Genomic DNA, 23,896 nt, shown 5'->3' on the forward strand with positions numbered 1-23,896 from the left:
TTTCATAAAAATAAATATGAATAGATTTGGATTTTGGGGCAGTTGGTTGAATAAAACATATCATTTGACAATCTTGATAAAACATTAATCAGAAAAATAATGGGCAAATTAATGGATAATGGAAATAATTGTTAGGTGAAGTTCTAAAGAATTATATATATATATATATATATATATATATATATATATATATATATATATATATATATATTACTTATACTTATTATTTATGGAGGGTCAAATGTGTATTCGTCCGCAACTGAAAATAGTCCGCATCACATGCACTTTTTCCTCCTGTGAGGGTAAAGTTTGATTGATTGAAAATTAAAAAAAGATGACAAATTATTGAAATTAACTTAATTATTGAGATTGTGTAATTAATAAAATTAATTTATAATAATTAATTTGGAAATTATATTATTTATTTATTTTTATTTACAAATAAATAATTTATTTATATTTTTATTATATTATATATTTTTTATTTTAATAAAAAAATTAAATATATATGTATATATAATTTTATTTTTTTTTTTTAATACTTTTATATTCTCCCCCTTGTTCATTTAATATTTACCCCTTGTTTGTACAACCTTTGCTGCTGTACTAATAAAGGTTTACCATATTGTCTTATCTTGTATAAAAACCTACTGTAAATCAACCACTAACACTCTAATGCAGGTTAGAAATAAACCTACACGAAGGTTTGTGAATAAGTAAAGCACAAAGTTGCGGTTTTCTTTTTAAATGATTCATATCGGAGGAATGTGAATGTCGTTGCTGCCACCATCATCTCCTGGATTATCCCCCAGAATTTGTTTCCCATGGCAGGCCTGATGTTCCGGGGGTCGTGAACTCTGAGCATGGATGCTAATAGAGGAATAAAAGCAGCTTTGCCTTTGCTGCGGCTGCTTGAGTGACATTGATCTTGCAGTGGAGAGACAGTGTCGTCCCTTAGAGACCACATGCATGGACAGAGGCCACATTTTCCTCTTCTCACTGAAGGAAAAAGGGGGGAAAAGTTCAAAGACCTCGTCCTCTAACTCACTAATACAATAAAATGCAAATATTTTCACATTTAGTATTTAAAAAATCATTAGAAAATTATTTTATTGGGCGATAAATCCACATTACACTGATTATTAAGACGGCCTTTTGACCAGTGGGAGGAAAAACTTCCTCTTTTTGAAATCGAGGCAGTGGGGGAGGGTTTAAGAAGAAATACCACCAGAATAAGCCGACTGCTGCTGAGACAGAAAGCAGGTTTTTGTTTGTGCTGGAATGTGCAGCTTAATATAGTTTACTGTACCGAGGAGATAAAACACTTACAGAGTGTGCAGACAGGATGTGGGTTCAAGGTGAGGACAGCGTGGCAGAAGGTAAGACTTGATTATGAGGATGTAAACTGGTGCTGAGACACTTGTTTTAGTCCCGCACTGACAGTTTCAGTCAGACTTCTCACTTTTTAAATACGTTTTTTGTTGTGCACTTGTGCTGTAAAATAGTCAGAAGGTTTCAGTTCTTTGAGATTATTTCTCATGAGCAATAAAAATGCACCTGTTTTGTGCACTTCAATAAAAGGAAGTTTTATATTTTTTTTATATCTTGGTAGTCTTTTAGTCATGTTTATTTGGTTATCTCCTTCATTCTTTGATTTAAAGCAACAGTTCACCATATTGAGGGGAATATATTACTTCACTTTCCAGACCAAGTTAGGTAGAGAAGATCAATATCACTCTCACTTCTCTTTTAGTTTAGCTTATTTGCATAAAAACTGGGGGTTAAGTGCATGACAATTTTTTGGCCTTCCAGGAAGTAGTCCTGTACATGACCACACATATAGGGCGCCACAGGAATGAGTTGTTAAAGTAAGTTAGCATTTTAGCACCCTGGGCTAACCTCTCAAACTCAGTGAGGATTTTGAATGTGTTGGAGGTTAGAAGCCTGAAATAAGGTCTGTGGTGAACACAAGCTGAAGAGATGTTTTGTTGAACGACATACAATAAGTAAGTAAATACCCCAACTTCTTAATTTGAGTTTTTACGTGTCACAATACAATAAAACTATTCAGAATTATGTTTTGCGCGGGAAACAGATTTTCTCCAAATAAACAAACACTTTCTTACAATAAAAATGTATTTCAAAACGCTGAATGTGCTTAAAAGACAAAACATCACTTCCTCAAACTTCATTAAAGTGGGTATGACTTTTTAAATTTAAATAAATGGATTCACATTTATTTACTCTGCTATTTAGATGTTTTTTAAGCACGCTGTAAATATTTCTGCTGTAAAGTCAGGCATTTTAACATGAAGGATCGACTTGTTTTTGGAGCCAGCCTCTAGTGGCCATTCATAGAACTGCAGCTTTTAGGCATTTTAAAAAAAAACCATAGCACTCCTATGTCAGGATGGCCGAGCGGTCTAAGGCGCTGCGTTCAGGTCGCAGTCTCCCCTGGAGGCGTGGGTTCGAATCCCACTTCTGACAGCAGCCTTTTGACATGAACTGTACTGAAAACATCATATCGTAATAGTAAACACACGTTGACTCAACGATGTAAAAACATTTTTATTTTGAAAATATTCCGTTTATCCTTTAAGCAGAACGTAGTTGTTGCAGTTGAGATAAATATTTGCAGAAGCTTAGTCATGAAACAGATTTTCTCCCAATAAACAAACACCTTCTTACAATAAAAATGTATTTCAAAACACTGAATGTCCTTAAAAGACAAAACATCACTTCCTCAAACTTCATTAAAGTGGGTATGACTTTTTAAATTTAAATAAATGGTTTCACATTTATTTACACTGCTATTTAGATGTTTTTTTAGCACGCTGTAAATATTTCTGCTGTATAGTCAGGCATTTTAACATGAAGGATCGACTTGTTTTTGGAGCCAGCCTCTAGTGGCCATTCATGGAACTGCAGCTTTTAGGCATTTTTTTAAAGAAACTCGTATGTCAGGATGGCCGAGCGGTCTAAGGCGCTGCGTTCAGGTCGCAGTCTCCCCTGGAGGCGTGGGTTCGAATCCCACTTCTGACAGCAGCCTTTTGACATTAACTGTACTGAAAACATCATATCGAAATAGTCAACACACGTTGACTATTACGATGTGAAAACATTTTTATTTTGGAAAATATTCCGTTTATCCTTTAAGCAGAACGTAGTTGTTCCAGTTTGAGATAAATATTTGCAGAAGCTTACTCATGAAACAGATTTTCTCCCAATAAACAAACACCTTCTTACAATAAAAATGTATTTCAAGACACTGAATGTCCTTAAAAGACAAAACATCACTTCCTCAAACTTCATTAAAGTGGGTATGACTTTTTAAATTTAAATAAATGGTTTCACATTTATTTACACTGCTATTTAGATGTTTTTTTAGCACGCTGTAAATATTTCTGCTGTATAGTCAGGCATTTTAACATGAAGGATCGACTTGTTTTTGGAGCCAGCCTCTAGTGGCCATTCATGGAACTGCAGCTTTTAGGCATTTTTTTAAAGAAACTCGTATGTCAGGATGGCCGAGCGGTCTAAGGCGCTGCGTTCAGGTCGCAGTCTCCCCTGGAGGCGTGGGTTCGAATCCCACTTCTGACAGCAGCCTTTTGACATTAACTGTACTGAAAACATCATATCGAAATAGTCAACACACGTTGACTATTACGATGTGAAAACATTTTTATTTTGGAAAATATTCCGTTTATCCTTTAAGCAGAACGTAGTTGTTCCAGTTTGAGATAAATATTTGCAGAAGCTTACTCATGAAACAGATTTTCTCCCAATAAACAAACACCTTCTTACAATAAAAATGTATTTCAAGACACTGAATGTCCTTAAAAGACAAAACATCACTTCCTCAAACTTCATTAAAGTGGGTATGACTTTTTAAATTTAAATAAATGGTTTCACATTTATTTACACTGCTATTTAGATGTTTTTTAAGCACGCTGTAAATATTTCTGCTGTATAGTCAGGCATTTTAACATGAAGGATCGACTTGTTTTTGGAGCCAGCCTCTAGTGGCCATTCATAGAACTGCAGGTTTTAGCCATTTTTTTAAAGAATCCTAGAACTTGTATGTCAGGATGGCCGAGCGGTCTAAGGCGCTGCGTTCAGGTCGCAGTCTCCCCTGGAGGCGTGGGTTCGAATCCCACTTCTGACAGCAGCCTTTTGACATGAACTGTACTGAAAACATCATATCGTAATAGTCAACACACGTTGAATCAACATGAAGGATCGACTTGTTTTTGGAGCCAGCCTCTGGTGGCCATTCATAGAACTGCAGCTTTTAGGCATTTTGCATTGGCCTTCATTTTTCAGCCTAGAATTTGCTGCTAGAAAGGTAAACAGTGTACTGTACTGTACTGTGTAAAAATTATAGGGATAATGTTTCATGATGGGAGCAAGTTTCCTAAATGTCAAACTTCTGCTTTAAGAAGCCCGAGCTCTCAGTCCTGTGAATCAGAGGCCACAGAAAGTGAAACTTGGTTTATGGACACTTCTTTGATTTCACTTCCTGTATTCCTCTACCAACCTCCTTCAGACAGCCTTGTGAAGTTCCTCTTGCAGTCACGTTGAAAGGAAGTGAAGACTGTTGATTATCTCGCCGCTCAGCTGAGCATCTTCTCTGTTCACTGTTTGTCACTTCATCTCTTCTGTGACCTTAAGATGTTTTCCTTTTCCCCACAGAGTCTGACGGAGAGGGTGATTTATCCTCTGAAGATGAAGGAGACATTCAGGTATCACTATCAGTGACAGGCAGAAAATTACCTGGTTAATTAATGCTGCCTTCTAATCTATAATATGGAAATAACGCTAAATATTGCGCTTAATTAGATGTACTGTCACCTTGCAGAAACTAAAAAAATGGAGATGTTCCACAATTTGCACAGGCTTCCTGTGGTTTAAAGATCTGGGATGTTTAATCAGAGAATACATAGTATTTTGCATCCACAAATCATTTTTTTTAAGTGAAAAAAAACTGGATTATATTAAAAAGGACAAATACATTTTGATGCCTCAACCGTCCGATGAGAGAATAAAATGTAGATAAAATCAAAAAGATCGATTTGTTTTGTTCTCTTTCTTCTTTTTTTAGTGTGAGATCCTGGAAATTCAGAGGGATGAAGCCAATCAGAGACTGTCTGACCTGGAGGAAGGTGAGAATCAAAAGGTCGTCCTCATTCAGGACCATAAGCGGGGTGGAGACTACACAGAAAGGGTTTAAAATAATCTGGAATTTCCTCTCATATTTTCTTTCTCTCCTTTTTTCCATCTGCAGCTTCCAATCAGCTCCTGAAAGAGATAAATGTCCTGGAGATGCAGTTCCAGATAGAGCGCTCCTGCAGGGAGAGTGCTGAGGCCCTGGCCGTCAAAGTACGATTCAGTAATTAACTAAAGTGGTGGCGGTCATTTTTCTATGGTCATTCCTGATTTCTGATTTCTAACCCTCATTTTCCATTCCTTTCTTTTCCTTTCCTTTCCTTGACTGTGTCCTTTCCTTTCCTTTCCTTTCCATGCCATTCTTATCCTCCTTCCTTTCCTTTCCTTTCCTTTCCTTTCAATTCCTTTCCTTTCCTTTCCTTTTTTTCACTTTTACACTCCTATGTCCTTTCCTTTTCATTCCCTTCCTTGTATGCCTTTTCTATTCCTTGATGCCTTTTGTGCCTTTGTTTCCTTTCCTTTCTTTTCCGTCCTAATGACCTTTCCTCTCCTCTCCTGACATGAGACTGAGGCAGCTTCATGTGCTTAATGTCAAAGACATACTCTAACCTTTGTCATTTTCATACTAATAGGTTGAAATTAAACGTCCAATAATGTAAAAAGTGAGATTCTGGTAACTGGTAATTTTTTGTTTTGGTCAATGTGCTCAGTCTACAGAGAAATGCACACAGAAACTGAGTCTTCAGGTAGAAACTGCTGCTACAGTGCTGTTACAGTCCGTTACATCATTCCCCGGCCACAATGATGGTGCAGAGTTGAAGAATGAGAATATTTGCTTAATCTTCTAGACCAAGATGGAGGGCATTTAACATTTTTAGTGCTTTTTTTTCCTATTTTAATCACTGTGGTCTTGTATTTCACTAAAAAATATACCAAATCCATAAGTCCTGCAGCTCTATGTAATCATAGATCAATCATCTTTTCTTTAGTTATAATGGCTCTTTTTTTAATGGAATTTTTATGCACAACACTTTTCTAAGTGCCCACAAGTGTCATGAATATTGGGGGGGGGGGGGGGGGGGGGGGGGGGGGGTATACATGCTATACATATTGAACTATTTGCATTTTTACAGCCTCTCCTGTCCTCTCCTCTCTGGTCTGTGTAAACAGATTTTCAGTGAATATTTGTCACGTGACTGTTTGTCTCAGCAGAATCAATCATGGCTTCACAGTGTCGCTGAGGAGCAGAATAAATGTTTTTTTGCAGGATCTAGTTATTACAAACTGTTTATTTTGAGTTTTAAATGGGACGTGTAGAATAAAGTGATTTTGACAGAAATATGTAAAAAAGTAGTCAAAAGTTTAAGCTTTGTTTTGGTTACTTTTTCTAATGGAAGACTTTTGTAACCTATGATCCATTCAAAGACTGTCGGAATGTTCAAATTCTGACTATAAAGCCTGTTTTTACAGTTTCTTTCTACGATAAACGGCATATGTTTGGGAATCTTTTAAAGAAAACATATGTTTAAAGAGTCAGGCGTTAAAACAGCGTATGACAAAAATGATGTGTTTTTTTTTAACATAAATGCATGTAAACATGTTCTAGAAGAACCCCAAAATACAAGTATGAATGTGATAATGAGCAGAACGTGTCCGCTTTGAAAAACACAAACCTCCAGACTCACCATTCTCTCCTCTGTTGCCTAGGTGACCAAAGAGAACAAAGCCCTGAAGAGGGCGAGCCAGATGCTGATGCCGCTCATCCCCGAGCTGCCGGAAAATTTGGCTGCCGTGACCTTTGACCCGGAGTCTGAACCCACGTTGGTTAACGGTGACAACGTGGTTGATCTCGACGAAGAGACGCTGCTGCTGCAGAGCCAAGCCAAGATCGCAGGTTAGACACAGATGATGTGAATCCACCTCATTCAGAATTAGAAGTTAAATTGGGATAACTGGCACTTTTATTGTCTGCACAGTAAACCAAATAATAACCAAATAAATACCTAAAACGTGAAGCAAACAAGACTGAATCCCCAAATTATCATCATGATGTATTAACACATTAAAACATCACCAAAAATACACAGTTTATTGTAAAAAGAAACTGCAAAAACAGGCATTATTGTTTTTATTTGAAACTGTACAAAAGACCTTGAATGGATCATAGGTTATGAAATTTTCAGTTAGAAAAAGTGACCAAAACGAAGCTTTTAATTGTGTGATTTATTTTAAAATCACTTTATTCTACACGTCTTATTTAAAACGCCACCAAAATAAAGCATTTGTAATAACTAGATCCTGTTAAAAACATTAAATTCTGCTCCTCAGCTACACCGTGAAGCCATGATTGATTCTGCTGAGACGAACAGTCACGTGACAAATATTCACTGAAAATCTGTTTACACAGAGCTGAGAGGAGAGGACAGGAGAGGCTGTAAAAATGCAACTAGTTCAATATGTATCGCATGTGGAGACACAATTTTTTCCAATATTTATGACACTTGAAGTTGGAAAAGTGTGTGTACATATAAATTCCATTTTATTCCAATTTTAAAAGAAAAGAAAAAATAATAAAAATTATCAGAGAAATTCAACTGTGATATAACTGTGTTATTCTGCAGACATTTGAGTTGGTCACATTTCTAGCCATGATTGATTCCATAGAGCTGCAGAACTTATATGTGTTATATATATGTTATATATTGCAGTAAAATTCAAGTCCACAGTGAGCAAAATGTAAAAAGAGCCAAAAAGAAAAAATGGCCTCGTGCTTGTTGGGTTTCAGAGGGTTAAATTGAAACTTTAGCGGCTTTGTGTTGTTACAGTCTGTGTACTAAAGCAGATCCTTTCATGTTGCCAGCAACCGGAGCTCTGCTCTCATTCACCAGTAAAAATCAGGCCGATGATGCAACACGTCGCTCAGGAACGTGGAATTCGTTCATCTGCCTGTACTAACGGACACTGCACTGACACAGAGTATACCTTTAATGTTTTTATTATTAGATTGTGTGTGTGTGTGTGTGTCTGTCTGTCAGAGCTGCAGGCGTCAGTGGACGGTCTGCTGGCTGAGAAGCTGCAACTGGAGCAACAAGTGGAAAATCTCACCAAAGAGCAGGTCCAACTCAGAGAGCAGGTACATTACTGTGTGTGTGTGTGTGTGTGTGTGTGTGTGTGTGTGTGTGTGTGTGTGTGTCTTATACACACACACACCTGATGTTCCTTATCTGACTTCTCCTCTCAGCTCGCTCTGGAGGTCGGGGAGAAAGAGATCATACTGAAGAAAATAAGCAAACAGAGCAGAACCATGAATAAAATCAAACGAGGTGAGTCCTTAATAATAATGAGACATTCATTTTTTACCTAAAAAAAAAAAACAGTAAATAGTTTTTTCCTTGTTTCTATTTCTTGTTTCATCCAACCAACAGTCCAAAACATAAATTTATTTAAAGGATAATTTCACCCAATTAACACAAATCTCCACATTTGGTCAAAAATTTTTTATTTAATTTCCTAGACCATTTTTTTTTTTTTTTTTAAATCCAGGGAATATAGTGTTTGGTTTGGGGTTGTTTTGATATTATATGTAGAATTTATTTTATTGAATAAATCCATTTTTTTATTGTGTACTCAAAGGGATGTCAATCAAACTGACGTGGGTTTAAATAATTTTAAGGATTAATTTTGCAAATTAAGTCTATTTCTGAGATTTCTGCTGCCATCAGGGCACAATGGACGTAATGTTGAGTTTAATATGAAACAGAAAAAAACAGCAAATGCTCATAATTGAGACACTTGACTGAGTGAATTTATGACGTGATTATCAAATTGTGTTCATTTTCTGCAGATAGACTAATTTATTAAGCAATAATTCACTTCAGTACTTTTCATTTTTAATTTCTCAGTTAAAAACATCATGAATGCCATCATAAATGCCACTTAATTCTGTGTGTGTGTGTGTGTGTGTGTTTTCTCTGTGTGGTTATGTGTGTGTGCACAGTCTCCCAGCTTGTCACGGAGGAGTTCACAGAAATGTCTCAAAAGCTGGAGCTAGAGCAGGACCTCCGGCAGCACGCTGAAGTCTTCGCCCACCAGGTGTGAGCGCATGGCACGCCTGTTAGTGTGTGTGTGTGTGTGTGTGTGTGTGTGTGTGTGTGTCTTTTCTGCATGGCACAAAACATTTTGTCATACTTTCACACCTATAGATACTGAGGGTGACAGGTCGTGCCACAGGAAGGGAGCATGAGTGTTAGAGCGTTGACCTTCGGGGCGGCTACGGCGAGCAGACGGACACTTGGACACACACACACACACTTATACACTCACACACACACACTTCCGCTGTCAGCTGATGTGGCGGGACAGGAGAAGGGGTCTCCATTCTCTGTTTTCACACCGATGACACTTTGGTCAAATCCTGGCTCTGTGTTTTGAGGCGAGGCGTTCACACACACGAGACAAAAGCAGACACACAAGCTGTAAAAACACCAATTCACTTAAAACACACCAACACACACACACACACACACACAAACACACTTTCTGCTGCCCCAGCTGCTCCGATAATGAAGGTCTTTTCTTTCAAAAAACGCCTCTCTGTTCCCTTTCCCCGTCCCATTCCGCCCCTCCCATCCCCATAATTAGCGGCCATCACTGCCGCTGAAGGAGAATAGTGGTCTTTAAGCACAACCTGTCTTTGCCTGACACCTTTATGTTTTGCCGAGCATATAGCAATTGTCGCCTTTGTGCGCAGCGTCCTCCATTTACTGGACAGGCGCACAATAGGCCGCCTCGCAGGGGTCCTTACCTGTGAAAAGGACCCCCAACTGTTCATACAATCCCCCCCCCCCTCCTCCTTTACTCTCAATTCATGGTAAAAGACCCCCCTGTGCTGAATGCCTCTTGTATGCTGTCTGTTTTCATGTGTTTTGAAAACACCAACCATTCACACCTCTCCTCTGTGATGCATGGTGGTATAATGACGCAGGGCCTCAAAACAGGAAACAATTTGGAGGATTTTTTTTTTTTTTTTTTAAATGTGTGTGTCTTTGTCTCTTTGTGTGTCTGTGTGTTTGTATGTATGAAATAATTGTGCTAATTGCTGTGTGAAAATTGCTCTCTGCTGAAGGGAGAACCCGGGATTAGAGCGGTGTAATTTGCAGCGTGGAGCTCTGAGCCGCCGCGTGCTGAAACGGAGATCACTAAACCTGCTGCTGCCGCCTCGGTTTGTCCATACAGCGAAAAAGAAATGAAACCACTTTTTCTCACACTTCCTGTTGTCTGATCACCAAATCTGCCCTCGTAAAGCATCCATACAATCTGTCACAGATACAGGTACAATATGAGTTTATGTTCTTTGTGTTCGCAAATTAATGGCTACAATTAAACACAGATTACATTATTTTTTGGACATTGCTCGCAAAGAAATAATAATGAAAAAACAACAATTAAAACAGTTTTTTTTTTCAGGTGCATCACTTACAGTCAGCGTATTAGGGGCTTGTCTGCAAAAGTAAAAATAAATCCTTTTTTTGTGTGTGCAAGCCAGGGAGTCAATCCAGTGTTGGACAAAATATGTCTTTTTTTATTTTGACATAATTACTTATTCCAAAAAACAACAGATGATACAGTTATGATATAAATACAAAAACAACAACAAATAAATTAAATAAATAATAATAGTAACAATAATAACAATACATTGAAGAAAAATCACAGCACTTGTATAGTTGTTACAAAAATATACAGAAAATAATAATAATCACATAATATAGACACATAATAACCATAAACGTGTATCTTCACACATAAATATACACACCTTTAATAAAAACAAAATATTTCTGTCATTCTTTTTTTTAATTCATAATAATCATGTTTTATTTAATTGTGGACTCAAAGGAATATAAGTCAAACTGGCATTGGTTTATTGATATTTTTTTTAAAGAATTTTTAAGCTTTTATGTGTTTTTGCAGTTGAACACTTCGACTTAATTAGTTGTATTAATTATTTGTGGCAGTATGTCTGATGTTGTCTGCTGTGGATAACTCCCACAATCAAATCAATATTTCTACCTGTATTTGGAGCATTAAACATCACACAAGCTCATGCACAACAACAAAAGGTAACACTTACTATGAATGTCTATGGAGCATTATTAACATATTTATTAAACATATTGCTCATATTTGTGTTATCGTATCTTCAGGATGTTTCACTACACAACGATCGTGGCCACAAGAATATTCAGCCACAATATTATTGCAATATCTTTGTCTTTTTTTTAATGTAAAAATAAAAAATATCAGTTAGATTCATCTTTAATTTTATTATATTTCATATTTTTCTTTCTTTTTTTTAAACAAATGTACATCAAAATTAAACTAATGAAAGGATTATTTACATTAACATTTATTTTACTATATTTTCACTTTTGTATTATTATTATTATTATTATTAATAATAATAATAATAACCTTTATTTAGACGGGGATAATCCATTTAGACCTAGGTCACATTTTTTTTTCAATGACACTCTCGTTACACACAATACATTTTAGTCATAAAGCAACAGAAAAATAAAATAAACAACAACCATGAATAACATTTTTTTAAAGTCAATTATCTATATCAATCCAGAGAGGAAACATTCTGGATTATTTTGATATAAATATTTCATGCTTTAAATATCAAAGTCATTGTTAATGCTGATATATTGCAACCCAAAGTCTTGCTGCATCATGTTATTAATGTTTTAAGACATTATTCTTTATTATTATTATTATTATTATTATATTTATAATCTGTTAGAATGGTTCAGACTCTTGTTGTCATTTCTGCATGAAAGCATAAAAAATATTATAAATGCTGAACTTATAACATATTATGTCCACCACTCATTAAGCATTATAACCTGTCATACATAATTATACACATTTATAGTTATTTAAGAGTAAAAATGCATTGTAATGCATTATAGACATGACCTCAATAGGAAGTGTTACCAAGCTAACTCTTTGTTTGTAGCACTCTATTCATTTATTAGCTTTAAACCACTATTATTAACAGTTGCTGGTGGATTTATTCATCACACTGCAGAAGAATCTAATTTTCTCAGTGAATCAAGGCAACATTTTTCATTTTTCCTCACAAGTCACTTATCATAATGTGTGGAAGGTTATGCTTTGTCTCATAGCTGAACCATCCTGTTTGCATTGTTGCTATTCTTCAGACGAAGCTGATGAGTGATTCCAAGTCATTGTTCTGTTTGAAAACACTTTCTCTGCATCGTGACAACCTCCTGGGGGAAGAAAATGAACAACCAGCCATTCAGATCTCACTTAATCTTTCCTCTAATTGTGACTCATTGTCATTAATGGATTTCTTTTTCCATTTTCATAGAAGCAGATAATCATAAAAGATGTGTTCGAGGTGTCAGAAGGTGAATTTGCGTTGCTTCTTGTCAGATGCTGGCGGAGCAGAGGGCGGCCTGCAGAGAGAGCGTGACGCAGAGCCCCGAGACCGGCCTGCAGCTGCAGCAGGCGCTGGAGCAGATATCCAGCATCAGCACGGCCCTGAGCCACATACAACGCTGCTACCAGGACCAGGTGTGTGCACATGTGATGGAAGATCGTGTCATGATCAAGCTTAAGGTCTGAGGATGAGGCAAACCAGGAAGTGACTGACGGTGGCTGCAGAAGTTTTTCAGTCCATTCATTTCAATCATAGACTTTATATAAATAATGGATGTAGTCACTGTGACGTCACTCATTGGTTTGTGGCCTGTTTGAGGCATCGAGTTCAGCGTTACACTCGTCGCCATCTTGTTTCCGATACGGGGAGCAGACCATATTTGGACTGTGGAGGAGGAGAGGGATCTGATCACTGACTACAGCCTCTCTACACCTCAACCTGACTGAGAGAAGCTGCTGCTAATTCATGTTAGCATTAACTGGGATGTTAGTTTTGGCTAGCAAAAAACAAAAACTAGATGTATGTTACTGACCTCAGAAAACTGAGCAGCGACTCCTTGGAGTGTCTGTTAGTCCAACCAAACGCTGAACAAGACATTTTTACTGAACAAAACGTTCAAATAAACTGTCATTAAGTGAAAATACAGTGAAAGGGTCAAAGTTATGAGACCAAACCTTTTTTATATCTATATAAAGTTATATATAACTTTATTGACATGTTACCGTGGAAACGCATTGTTCTGCTTCTGCTTCTTCTGGGGCCATTATTTGAACTATTAATGTGAAATTGTCTTGAACAAGTTGTTTAGTAGCGATTGAGACTATAGTGTTGTCCTAAAAAAAATTTCGGAGGTAAAAAATCAAGTGAGAAGTCTCATTTTGGCCATTATGAGAAGCAGAACAATACGTATCCACTATATATATATATATATATATATATATATATATATATACATATATATATATATACATATATATATATATATATACATATATATATGTATGTATATACACACACACACACACACACACACACACACACACACACACACAGAGACCAGTTTGGTCTGATAACTTTGACCCTTTCATTGTATTTTCACTTAATGTTTATTTGAATGTTTTGTTCAGTAAAAATGTCTTGTTCAGCGTTTGGTTGGACTAACAGACACTCCAAGGAGTCGCTGCTCAGTTTTCTGAGGTAAGTAACATACATTTTGTTCTTGTTTTTTTGCCAAAACTAACATCCCAGTTAATGCTAACATGAATCAGTCAGGTTGAGGTGTAGAGAGGCGTGTAGTCAGTGATCAGATCCCTCTCACTCCTCCACAGTCCAGATATGGTCTGCTCCCAGTTTTCGGAAACAAGATGGCGATGAGTGTAATGCTGAACTCGATGCCTTTATTCCTATATTTATACAGTCTATGGTCAATGACACGAGAGCAAAATGGTCCATTGTTGTTTCTTTCATCCCTCAGAGTCAGAGTGCTGTGGGAGACAGCAGCGTCCTCTCTGAGCTGAGAGAACAGCTGGAGAAGAGCGAGGAGGAGAGGAAGACCTCGGAGGCTCAGCTGACTGAAGCTAACAGCTCTGTGACACAGCTCCAGGAGGAAGGTAGCGGAAACATTTCTTAGTGAAGATGCTTTATGATACCTGAAAGAAAGGGCCAAATAGTTAAATGTGGAGGCCAAAGTGGGATCTCTTCTACTGGCTTCTTGCTCCATAAAACTCTACATTATATGTTGCAAATCTCTGAAAAGCACCAATGATGTGTTTAAGTAGCTAATGTCTATAGGTTACTTCAGTAACCCTGGTTTTCTGAGTAGCACTAGTGAGACATCGAAAAAAATGCTAAGAAAGAGAACATTTCTTCTAATGTTTCTTGGGTGGTGATTTTGAAAAATATTGTCAATTAAGAAGATATTAATGGTGCAGTTTGTAAGATATGTCAAGTTTTTTTAGTTTGAAACATAAAACAATGAACTATCAACAGAATGTGAAGAAGTAAGTCAAAATACATCTATGTATTGTCTTATCTTATGAAATTAGCATGCTAACCAGCTAGTCTAGCCTCTCCTGTCATGTAATAGCATGTGTACCTAAAGAGACATGTCATTAATTTTATTTAAAAAGCATTGTTAGCAGCTTTACACCTAAAACTATTATTACTCTCTGAACCCTGACATGCAAGTTTTCTGTGAAGGATCACCAAAACTACACCCTTCATCATAGAAATAAACTGTAAAAACAGGCATTACTGTCAAAACTTGAACTTTCCAACAGTCATTGAACAGATCATAGGTTAAAAATGTTTCCGTTAGAAAAAGTAACCAAAACGAAGCTTAAAATTGTGATATTTCTGTGAAAATCACTTTATTGTACATCTACACGTGTCTCCAAAAATAAAGCGTTTGTAATAACTAGATCCTGTTAAAAACATTAAATTCTGCTCCCCAGCAACACTGTGAAGCCATGATTGATTCTGCTGAGACAAGCAGTCATGTAACAAATATTAACTGAAAACCTGTTTACACAGAGCTGAGAGAAGAGGACAGGAGAGGTTGTAAAGAAATGTAAATAGTTTATTATGTATAGCATGTGCAGACACAATTTTTTCCAATATTCATGAAAAGTGTTGTATATAGAAATTGCATTTACTCCAATTTTTTACTTGCGTTTTTTCTTTTCTTATGATCTTTATTTATTTATTTATCCTTATAACAGTGTTATTCTGCACAAAACATTTCTAAGACACTTCTTACCATGATTGTGCTGATTCCATAGAGCTGCAGGACTTTTATATAGCAGTAAAATATAAGGGCACAGTGAGTAAAAAACACATTGAAAGAGGGTTAATATGGATCAGTGTAATAGTGTATGTGTATGACGGTTCTCTTAGCTTATGAACAAAGGAATTGTTTCACCGTCTTCCTTTTGTAGTGAAACAGTTAAAAGAAACACTGAAGAGAAAGGATGAAACCAATAAATCAGATGGACCAGAGGAGGATGCCACTCCAGCTCCCGTTCCACCACCACCTCCTCCTCCACCTCCTCCTCCTCCTCTTCCACCTCCTTCCACTGCCGTCACCAGGTATGGGCGTCCTAGTTTCACAATTGTTTAACTCCTTATTTAGAGGGTTTTTACAGGCTACTAGCTAATCTCTCTCTCTCTCTCTCTCTCTCTCTCTCTCTCTCTCTCTCTCGCTCTCTCTCTCTCTCTCTCTAGTTTTTCTGATTTCCTGAGAAGCAGGAGAAAAGGAAGAGCCTGTAACTCTGATCAAAACAGTGAGCCTTAAAGTCTCCCTTTCATTCAACTCTCACAATGTCACAAGAATCCTGAATTGATCATATATCCTGGATTATTGGATGTTCTTTTATTATATAATTTTAATACAAATGAGTGCGTTCTCCACAAACACCACAACAATAAGCTCTCAGTCGGAGAGGTTTAACACTTAAATTCTACCTTATCCATCTTTAAGAAGCAGCACCCTTGTTGGACATCAAGACAAAAGCGGTGGATGAAATGATGGAGAGGATAAAGAAAGGCATCGTCCTGAGGCCCATCAAGATAATACAGGTGTATTTCTAGGCATTTATACATAGACTGTATAAAAGGAGAGGATGTAGCCACCAATACGTCATCCATTGCTTTGTGGAGGGTTTTAAAGCTTCAAGTTTGGCATTTTGACAAGATTAAATTAGATTCCACTTTATTGTCATTGCACAGAGCACACACTGAGACAACGAAATGCAGTTTAGCATCTAACCAGAAGTGCAAAAAGGCAGTAAAATGCATATGTACAGTAATATATATAGATGTAATATACATTTTACAAAAGGTTTTAGCAGCAGATAGCAGTAAATAGTGCAAATAGATTAGTATAAATAAAGTGCAGTGACAGTATATGAATACGCTATAAGGGTTAAATGCAGTAGCCCCTTTCAGACAGCCATTTAAAGACGCTTTTTTTTTTTACACTTCTGTGACGTTTCGCCTTCAATCTTAATGTCCCGGAGGTGTGATGGGGGGACCAAGTGATCCCGGCTCTGTATCGCCTTCAGAGGTAGAAACAGATGGGTTAAATAGGCAAAACTGTTCAAGAAAGATCAATGTGAACCAGCGGAGACGGAAATTATGTGACGTACGTTATTTGTGCGACGAACTCACGGGTAATAAGAAAAGTGGAGCGTATCATCAGAAACACGCCTCTCACTTGAGTCCGTCAGTAATCGAATCATGTTCAGCAAAATGCAGAACAACTTTGCTTGAGTCTGTAGATTCTCTACAGAGAGAAACTTGACTTGCTGTTCTTCTACCAGCATTGTTTTGAATGCACTCACTGCTGCCGTTGATTATTGTACACGTACTGCTGCAGCTCTGTTACACGACACTACTGTCTCCTCCCACTTTGTGCCGGATTGCAATGTGAATGGACGCCAATATAACGTCACTGCAGAATCAGTATGAATGAAGCTTCGTTACGGCATTTTTGCGCAACTAAGTAAGTAAATTTTATTTATAAAGCGCTTTTCACAGCAAAAAAACCCCAAAGTGCTTTACAAGGGCATAAAACAGCATACAGAAAAACACAATACAACAAGAAAACATAATTAAAGCCTAGACGTTGTTGACCAGGTACATATAGTCAACTAAATGCCTGTCTAACCTGTCTAAACAGATATCTTAATCTGACATCTAAAAGAATCCACAGACACCGTAGACCGTAATGGTGCAGGCAGAGCGCTCCAAGGTTTGGGTGCTATAGATTCAAAGGCTCGATTACCCCGAGTCTTAAGGCAAGTGCGTGGGACTGACATTAAATTTAAGGTGTTTGATCGGAGGGAGTATAAAAAGGGCTGCTGAGTCACCAGCTAACACTAGTGCTACCTAGCTAGCCCAGTTAGCAAGATGCATCCATAATTCATGTTCATAATTCTTTGAATCCATAGCACCCAAACTTTGGAGTGCTCTGCCTGCACCTTTACTGTCTACGGTGTCTGTGGATTGTTTTAGATGTCAGATTAAGATTTATCTGTTTAGACAGGTTAGACAGGCACTTACTTGACTATATGTACCTGGTCAACAACGTCTAGGCTTTAATTGTGTTTTCCTGTTGTATTGTGTTTTTCTGTGTTTGCCTGTATGTTGTTTTATGCCTTTGTAAAGCACTTTGTGACTTTTTGCCTGTGAAAAGCGCTTTATAAATAAAATTAACTTACTTACTTTCTGTAGTTATGCTAATTTTGGCTAGCCAAAAACAGTCATAAATCGAAACTTACTTTAGAGTTTTTTTTAGTGCAACCGGACACCAATCATTTTTCAGCAACCAAAATGTTACAAATACCTTTGAAATGAAAACACACTTTAAGTCCAAGTTCTAAGACCACGACACCAACACCCAAAAAAACAGTTCATAGCCATTTAAATGTACAAACTGCCATGGATATGCATTGCTAATCCTCTATTCTGACTGACAGGTTGCCAAGATAGCAACATGTAAATCACAAGGTAGCCACGCCCAAAAGCAAAACCTGCTTTATCATGTATTTTACTCAAATGGGACCATAATTTACAAAATGAACATCATGCTGTGTTGAAGAAGACCTAAAACTAGAGATTGATGCCATAAACTAAGTAGTAAAATGTTTATTGAAGTAATAAATCAAGTGAGAAGTGGGTTCTTTTTCTCATTTACTGTACAGTTGGACTTCTTTTTGCAACCAGTGGAGTCGCCCCCTCCTGGCCATCAGAAAGAATGCAGATTTAAGACAATTCTGCATTGGCTTCACTTTTCAGACCCAATGCTGCATCCACTTCTTTTATACAGTCTTTCCATTTATATAACCAGAGGAACGTTTATAGAAACAAAACTATGAAAACTGACACCTGATTTCTCTGTTTACAGGAGGATGACAGCTCATGGAAGGTCGGTTATCTTCATGTTTCTTTCTGTTTTTATTAAAAAGCAGTTGTTCCAAAATATCCCCAAATTTTCTTGCAGGACCAGAGGAGTGAAAACAGAAAATCAGCCATCGTGGAGTTGAAAGGAATGCTGGTAATGTAGTTAAACTCACATTGGTGCCTTGAGTGATAACTGGCCTTTCCAGCCACTGTGTTTTGACGCATCTTTAAACCACCAGGACAACATGAAACGTCAGCACCTCCGCAGAGTGCCATCCAGACGAGGGCTTGGCCGAAATGTTGGGGAGGCAGAGCTCCTGCAGGTGCTCCAGAGGAGGAGGAGAGCGATGGGGGACAACCAGGAGCAAACACAGGGTACGCTGTCCTGTCACTACGCTATGTCTTTTTATTTAAATGGGTTTTGGTTAATATGAAATTGTTTGAGTATCATGTCTCCATATTAGTGGTTCTTTTAGGGCCAAAGGTATGCTAAGAACATTATTATAGCAGTAAACAACTATTTACAATGTAAAGATATAAATAATAAGTAATTGCATCAATATTTATTAATGACTTCAAGAGTCAACCATACCTGTACCGCCGGTGGGATGGTGGGTGAAATGTAAGTTTTTCTTTCAAATATCGGCAAAAACACACAGTTGATCGTAAAAAGAAACTGTAAACACAGGCATTATCATGGGAGTTTGAAATTTCCGGACAGTCCTTGAACGGGACATAGGTCACGAAAGTTTCCGTTAGAAAAAGTGACCAAAACGAAGCTTAAAATTGTGATATTTCTGCTGAGACGAACAGTCACGTGACAAATATTCACTGAAAATGGGGTTTTCAGGAGAGGTTGAAAGTTGAGGTTGTAAAAATGCAAATAGTTCAACATGTATAGCATGTGGAGACCCAATTTGTTTTTCCTAATATTCTTGACACTTTAGTGCACTTGGAAAAATGTTGTATATTTAAATTTCATTTCATTTCTATTTTTAGAAACATAATTTAACAGAGAAATGGAACTTGCTTTTTTTCATTTTCTATGACTTATGTTACTATAACTATTAGAGTTAATCTGCAGAAAAGACATTTGTAGTTGTTCCCACTCCTCGCCATGATTGTGTTGATTCCATAGAGCTGCAGGACTTTATATATTGCAGTGAGGCAACAGTGAGTGAAACGTAAAAAGATTACAAAAAAACAAAAACGGCCTGAGGTTCAGAGGGTTTGAAGTTAAAAGTAACCATCAGATCACTGCCAGGCTCAACATCTGATCAGCACGCAATGACTATTCCTGCCTTTGAAATATTTAAAACCCAGAACAAAGTGCTTTATCACATCACTGTGTTCATATCCTTCAGTATGTTATTGTCTGAATTTGTGCTTAACCAGCTAATCTCTCGGTCAGACACCCTGGCAGGTCCACAGAGTGTCCCAGCAGCAGGAGATGGTCCCTGGGCCGGCGAGAGCAGCAGCGCCCCTGTGCTCCGGAGGCTGAGACAGAACCGAGAGAAGAGAGACTCTCGCATCAGAGCATCAGCCCTGATTATCAGCCAAGAAAACTGAATAAATTAACATCACGGCAGTCTAACTGTCATCGCTTTTTTTCAATAAGATGATGAGTTTGTTGAGCAAACTGCACCTGCAATACATTCTTTTTTATTGCTGAGTGATTTCCTGGATGTCTCTTTTGTTTTGACTTGAACCGATTATCTTTGCAAATGCACTGAAATAACACATGAATGCATTGCTTTTGTCTTCATTTACAATAAAATGTCAGTTGATCTTGGCCTCTATTGATAGATTAAAATAAAGACTTGACTTGTGATCACCTCTGAGTCAAATAACATCAGAAAACAGTCCTTAATGTTTGTTTTATGCTCCTGGGAGTACCAGACGGGAGGTGAAAACAAACATAAAATCCCACATTTATAGCTAAAGAAAATGCCATTTAACCTAGGTCTGCTTCAGACAGTCAGTACTTGTTGCGTGTCAAAGGAAATGAAACTCATTCAGCTGTGTTTAATATCCGACGTCGTTCTTTTTAGATTTCGTCTGATCTAAGTGCAGGTTTTTTTATGCTACAGAATATAGAAGAAAAATAGCCCTGAGCCATAAAAAAACACTTTATTATTTGAATACTCTCACCCACTTTTCCCCCGAGGTGTCTGTCTCTTAAAGCGTGATCTGGCGTACGGATGCCATTTATTTAGGCACATTAAAGCTCTCACACCTGAAGCCAGGAGGTGTCGTTGAGATAAGAGCCTCAGGTGATCCTGAAAGTATCCTTAAATGCAGCAGGTCGCCTTTTGTTTTCTCACCTTCCACACAGATACTGTATATATATGTGTGCATGCATGCATGAGTGACTTCATCCAGCCTCACACCCTCACACCACACTATCTATCTATCTGCCTATGTTAAAAGCATTTGAAAAGATGAAATTACTCCCACCTTTGACTCCGACACCGTTTTAGTGTCTTCACACTGTTTCACATTATATATTTACTTTATTTAGCTCTTTTTACTAGAAGGGCTGCCTTTTCACTCTCCAGCATACATTTTTTATTGTTTTTATCCTCCTCAGTCGCTCTCAAAGGTGTTAGCTTTTGGGATGCAGTAATGTATTCTGCCCCCTCAGTGTTATTGAATCAATGCACGTGAAAGCCAGAGAGAGTGAGTGTGTGTGTGTGTGTGTGTGTGTGTGTGTGTGTGTGTGTGTGTGTGTGTGTGTGTGAGAGAGATGGAGATATACAGGTAATGAAAGCAGAACAAGAGGTCCTGAAACTGATACTGATATAAAGGGCGTGTAAACGAGAGACAATAGTAATAGTAATATTGTAAAGGATCTCAGGTTTGTTGAAAATTATATATGCAAATAGAGTTTTTACTTCTCCCATGCCCCTTACCCTAACAGTAACCATCACAGCTACCTGCCTGACTCCAACCTTTACCTTCACTTAAACCTGAGCCTTAAAAACAAGTCTTATCCCTCAAACAGGCCTTTGAAGAAATGAGGAGCAGATGAAATGTCCTCTCTTCCCGTAAGTGTCCTCACAATTGTAAAGGATCTCAGATTCATTGATTGGAAGACCAAGAGTAAACGCAACTGGAGAAAAAGTCTGGTCTTGATGCATGCTTTTTATTAGGTCACAAGGTAAAGTTATCAGTGCTGGACTCAGACTTACATCGCTCTTGTAGGATCCCAGTCAGAATAAGCCCAGATTTCTGTAAAAATTCACATTTTCATTCTTCTACAGAAGTTGGACTTACACGTAAACCGAATTCTATTGGCCAGTTACAATGACATGGACAGGCCACCAGCTGATCAAGTCTCTTCGAAGGTTGTGATACACTCTGTGTGTGTGTGTGTGTGTTTGTTGTTGTTACAGACGGGTATCTATGAGCTACAAAGCCTAAACAAGATACCTTCTGTGAGAACACGCTGTCTCAGGCTTGTCTGTGTGAAAGATGAGCTACTATCTGCCTTCTTATAATTATTCAAACATAACAAACAACCAAACTGTGCTTATCCATCCATCTATTCGTCTACTTGCACTGAGCCCGCAGTGTCTCCTGAGCTTTCTAAAATTGTGGAATAAAAGAAGCATGGCTGTAAATATCTATGCTTGCAACTATAACCTCCACCAAAGGAACAATTCCTGAAATAATTGTGGCCGTATTGAGAGAAACCAGCTAATTTCATGTATAAAGGCACATTTATGGGCAAACAACACCATAAAACAGTCTGATTTTCTCTCTTTTTTGCCTTTAAATAACTTTTGGAGGCTTTTTTAAAGTGAAAAGTACTTCACTTTGCATTCCAGGCAATAGTGTTATTTCTTCCAGCTGACCTCCTGGTATATATATAGTTTAGGTAATCTGTGGTGATGGAAAAGTTATTTCCTTTGGCTACAAAAACAGGCATTATCGTGGGAGTTGGAACTTTCCGATAGTCCTAGGTTACGAAAGTTTCTGTTAGAAAAAGTAACCAAAACGAAGCTCAAAATTGTGATATTTCTGTCAAAATCACTTTATTCTACATGTATAATTTAAAATGTCGCCAAAAATAAACTGTTTGTAATAACTAGATCCTGTTAAAAACATTAAGAAACATTCTGCTCTCTGACAATAGTGTTATTCCCCTCAGCTGACCTCCTGGTATTTATATAGTTTAGATAATCTGTGGTGGTGGGAAAGTTATTTCCCTACAAATGCAACATGTAATCATGGATGGATTACTGAACAGGCCTATCGGGTACAGGCTCAAAGTGTCAGAGAGACACATACCAGCCAGGAAGAGACTCAAAAAGACCACAAAAGAACATAAAACGACTAAAAAGAGACGCATAGAAACTACTAAAAAGACACAAAATAACTACAAAGACTTGTAGTGAAGAAAAGAAGCATAAAATGACTAAAAAGGAACGCACAACGCTAAAGAGACACAAAAATAATTACAAAAAGACTCAAATTTACTACAAAGAGACACATAACCACGAAGAGATGTGTAAAAACTACAAGGAGACACAAAACAGCATTAAAAAGACGTTAGACAACAATAAATTCTGTGTGTTTTGGTCCTCTGTGGGGAAGATGGTGGGGTCTTTTGCATGTCTGCCCAGGGGCCCATTGTCATAATCCACCCATGCATGTAATATTTATATAAAATACTTGCTTGCCTGAAATATGGAGGCTAGCAACAGGAAAAATACTCACTCACTGGTCACTTTATTAGAATATGATGGAAAAGTCCATTTCACATATTAAAGTCAAACAGCCCCAACCAAGTATTGAGTCATACAGATGGACATACTTTTCAAAGGCCAACATTTCCATATTAAACATACTTTTTCAAATTGGTCTTTTGTAATATTAAAAATTTTTGAGACACTGAATTTTAGGTCTTTGTTAAATGTAAGCCATAATCATTATAAATAGAAGAAATTAAATAAATTAAGTCATGGAATGTTTCATTCTGTGTGGAATGGATCTATATTATGTATATATATGTTATTTCCACTTTTTTAAATTGAAATACTGATAAACTTTTCTATTATATTCTTATTTATTGAGATGCACCTGTATGTATAGAATATGTATAGAATGTATGTATATGTCTTATTTTTTATGTTCTTTTATTCTGTTTTCCCAAGAACGATCTACTGAACACCTCAAAGACTAAGCAAATGATCATAGATTTCCGCAGGTTCAAGCCCCCTCTTCAGCCAGTGAATACCTGTGGGGTAGACATCAAGGTGGTGCCAAGTTATAAGTATCTAGGTGTATACCTGGATAATAAGTTGGACTGGTTGCTAAACACAGATGTTCTCTACAAAAAGAAGGAAGCTCAGA

General features: G+C 37.4%; 1 protein-coding gene and 4 non-coding genes across 5 annotated transcripts; all 5 read left to right on the plus strand.

Moving 5' to 3' along the window:
- Positions 1 to 1,253: 1,253 nt before the first annotated feature.
- On the plus strand, positions 1,254 to 20,400 carry shtn2 (shootin 2). The gene is made up of 17 exons (XM_059354179.1): positions 1,254 to 1,379; positions 4,693 to 4,742; positions 5,102 to 5,162; positions 5,285 to 5,379; positions 6,874 to 7,060; positions 8,202 to 8,299; positions 8,408 to 8,489; positions 9,164 to 9,258; positions 12,631 to 12,771; positions 14,112 to 14,247; positions 15,574 to 15,724; positions 15,860 to 15,918; positions 16,116 to 16,213; positions 18,543 to 18,563; positions 18,639 to 18,692; positions 18,778 to 18,913; positions 19,950 to 20,400. Exons 1-17 carry the CDS (start codon positions 1,346 to 1,348, stop codon positions 20,105 to 20,107), a joined length of 1,656 nt encoding a protein of 551 aa, XP_059210162.1. The 5' UTR covers positions 1,254 to 1,345; the 3' UTR covers positions 20,108 to 20,400.
- Positions 2,405 to 2,487, plus strand: trnal-cag (transfer RNA leucine (anticodon CAG)). The gene has a single exon. It is a non-coding gene; the product is annotated as a tRNA-Leu (tRNA).
- Positions 2,960 to 3,042, plus strand: trnal-cag (transfer RNA leucine (anticodon CAG)). Its single transcript has one exon. It is a non-coding gene; the product is annotated as a tRNA-Leu (tRNA).
- Positions 3,518 to 3,600, plus strand: trnal-cag (transfer RNA leucine (anticodon CAG)). The gene has a single exon. It is a non-coding gene; the product is annotated as a tRNA-Leu (tRNA).
- trnal-cag (transfer RNA leucine (anticodon CAG)) lies at positions 4,083 to 4,165 on the plus strand. The gene has a single exon. It is a non-coding gene; the product is annotated as a tRNA-Leu (tRNA).
- Positions 20,401 to 23,896: the final 3,496 nt, after the last annotated feature.

The sequence above is a fragment of the Centropristis striata genome, chromosome 17 (genome assembly GCF_030273125.1).
Source record: "Centropristis striata isolate RG_2023a ecotype Rhode Island chromosome 17, C.striata_1.0, whole genome shotgun sequence".
In the NCBI taxonomy this organism is placed as follows: Eukaryota; Metazoa; Chordata; class Actinopteri; order Perciformes; family Serranidae; genus Centropristis; species Centropristis striata.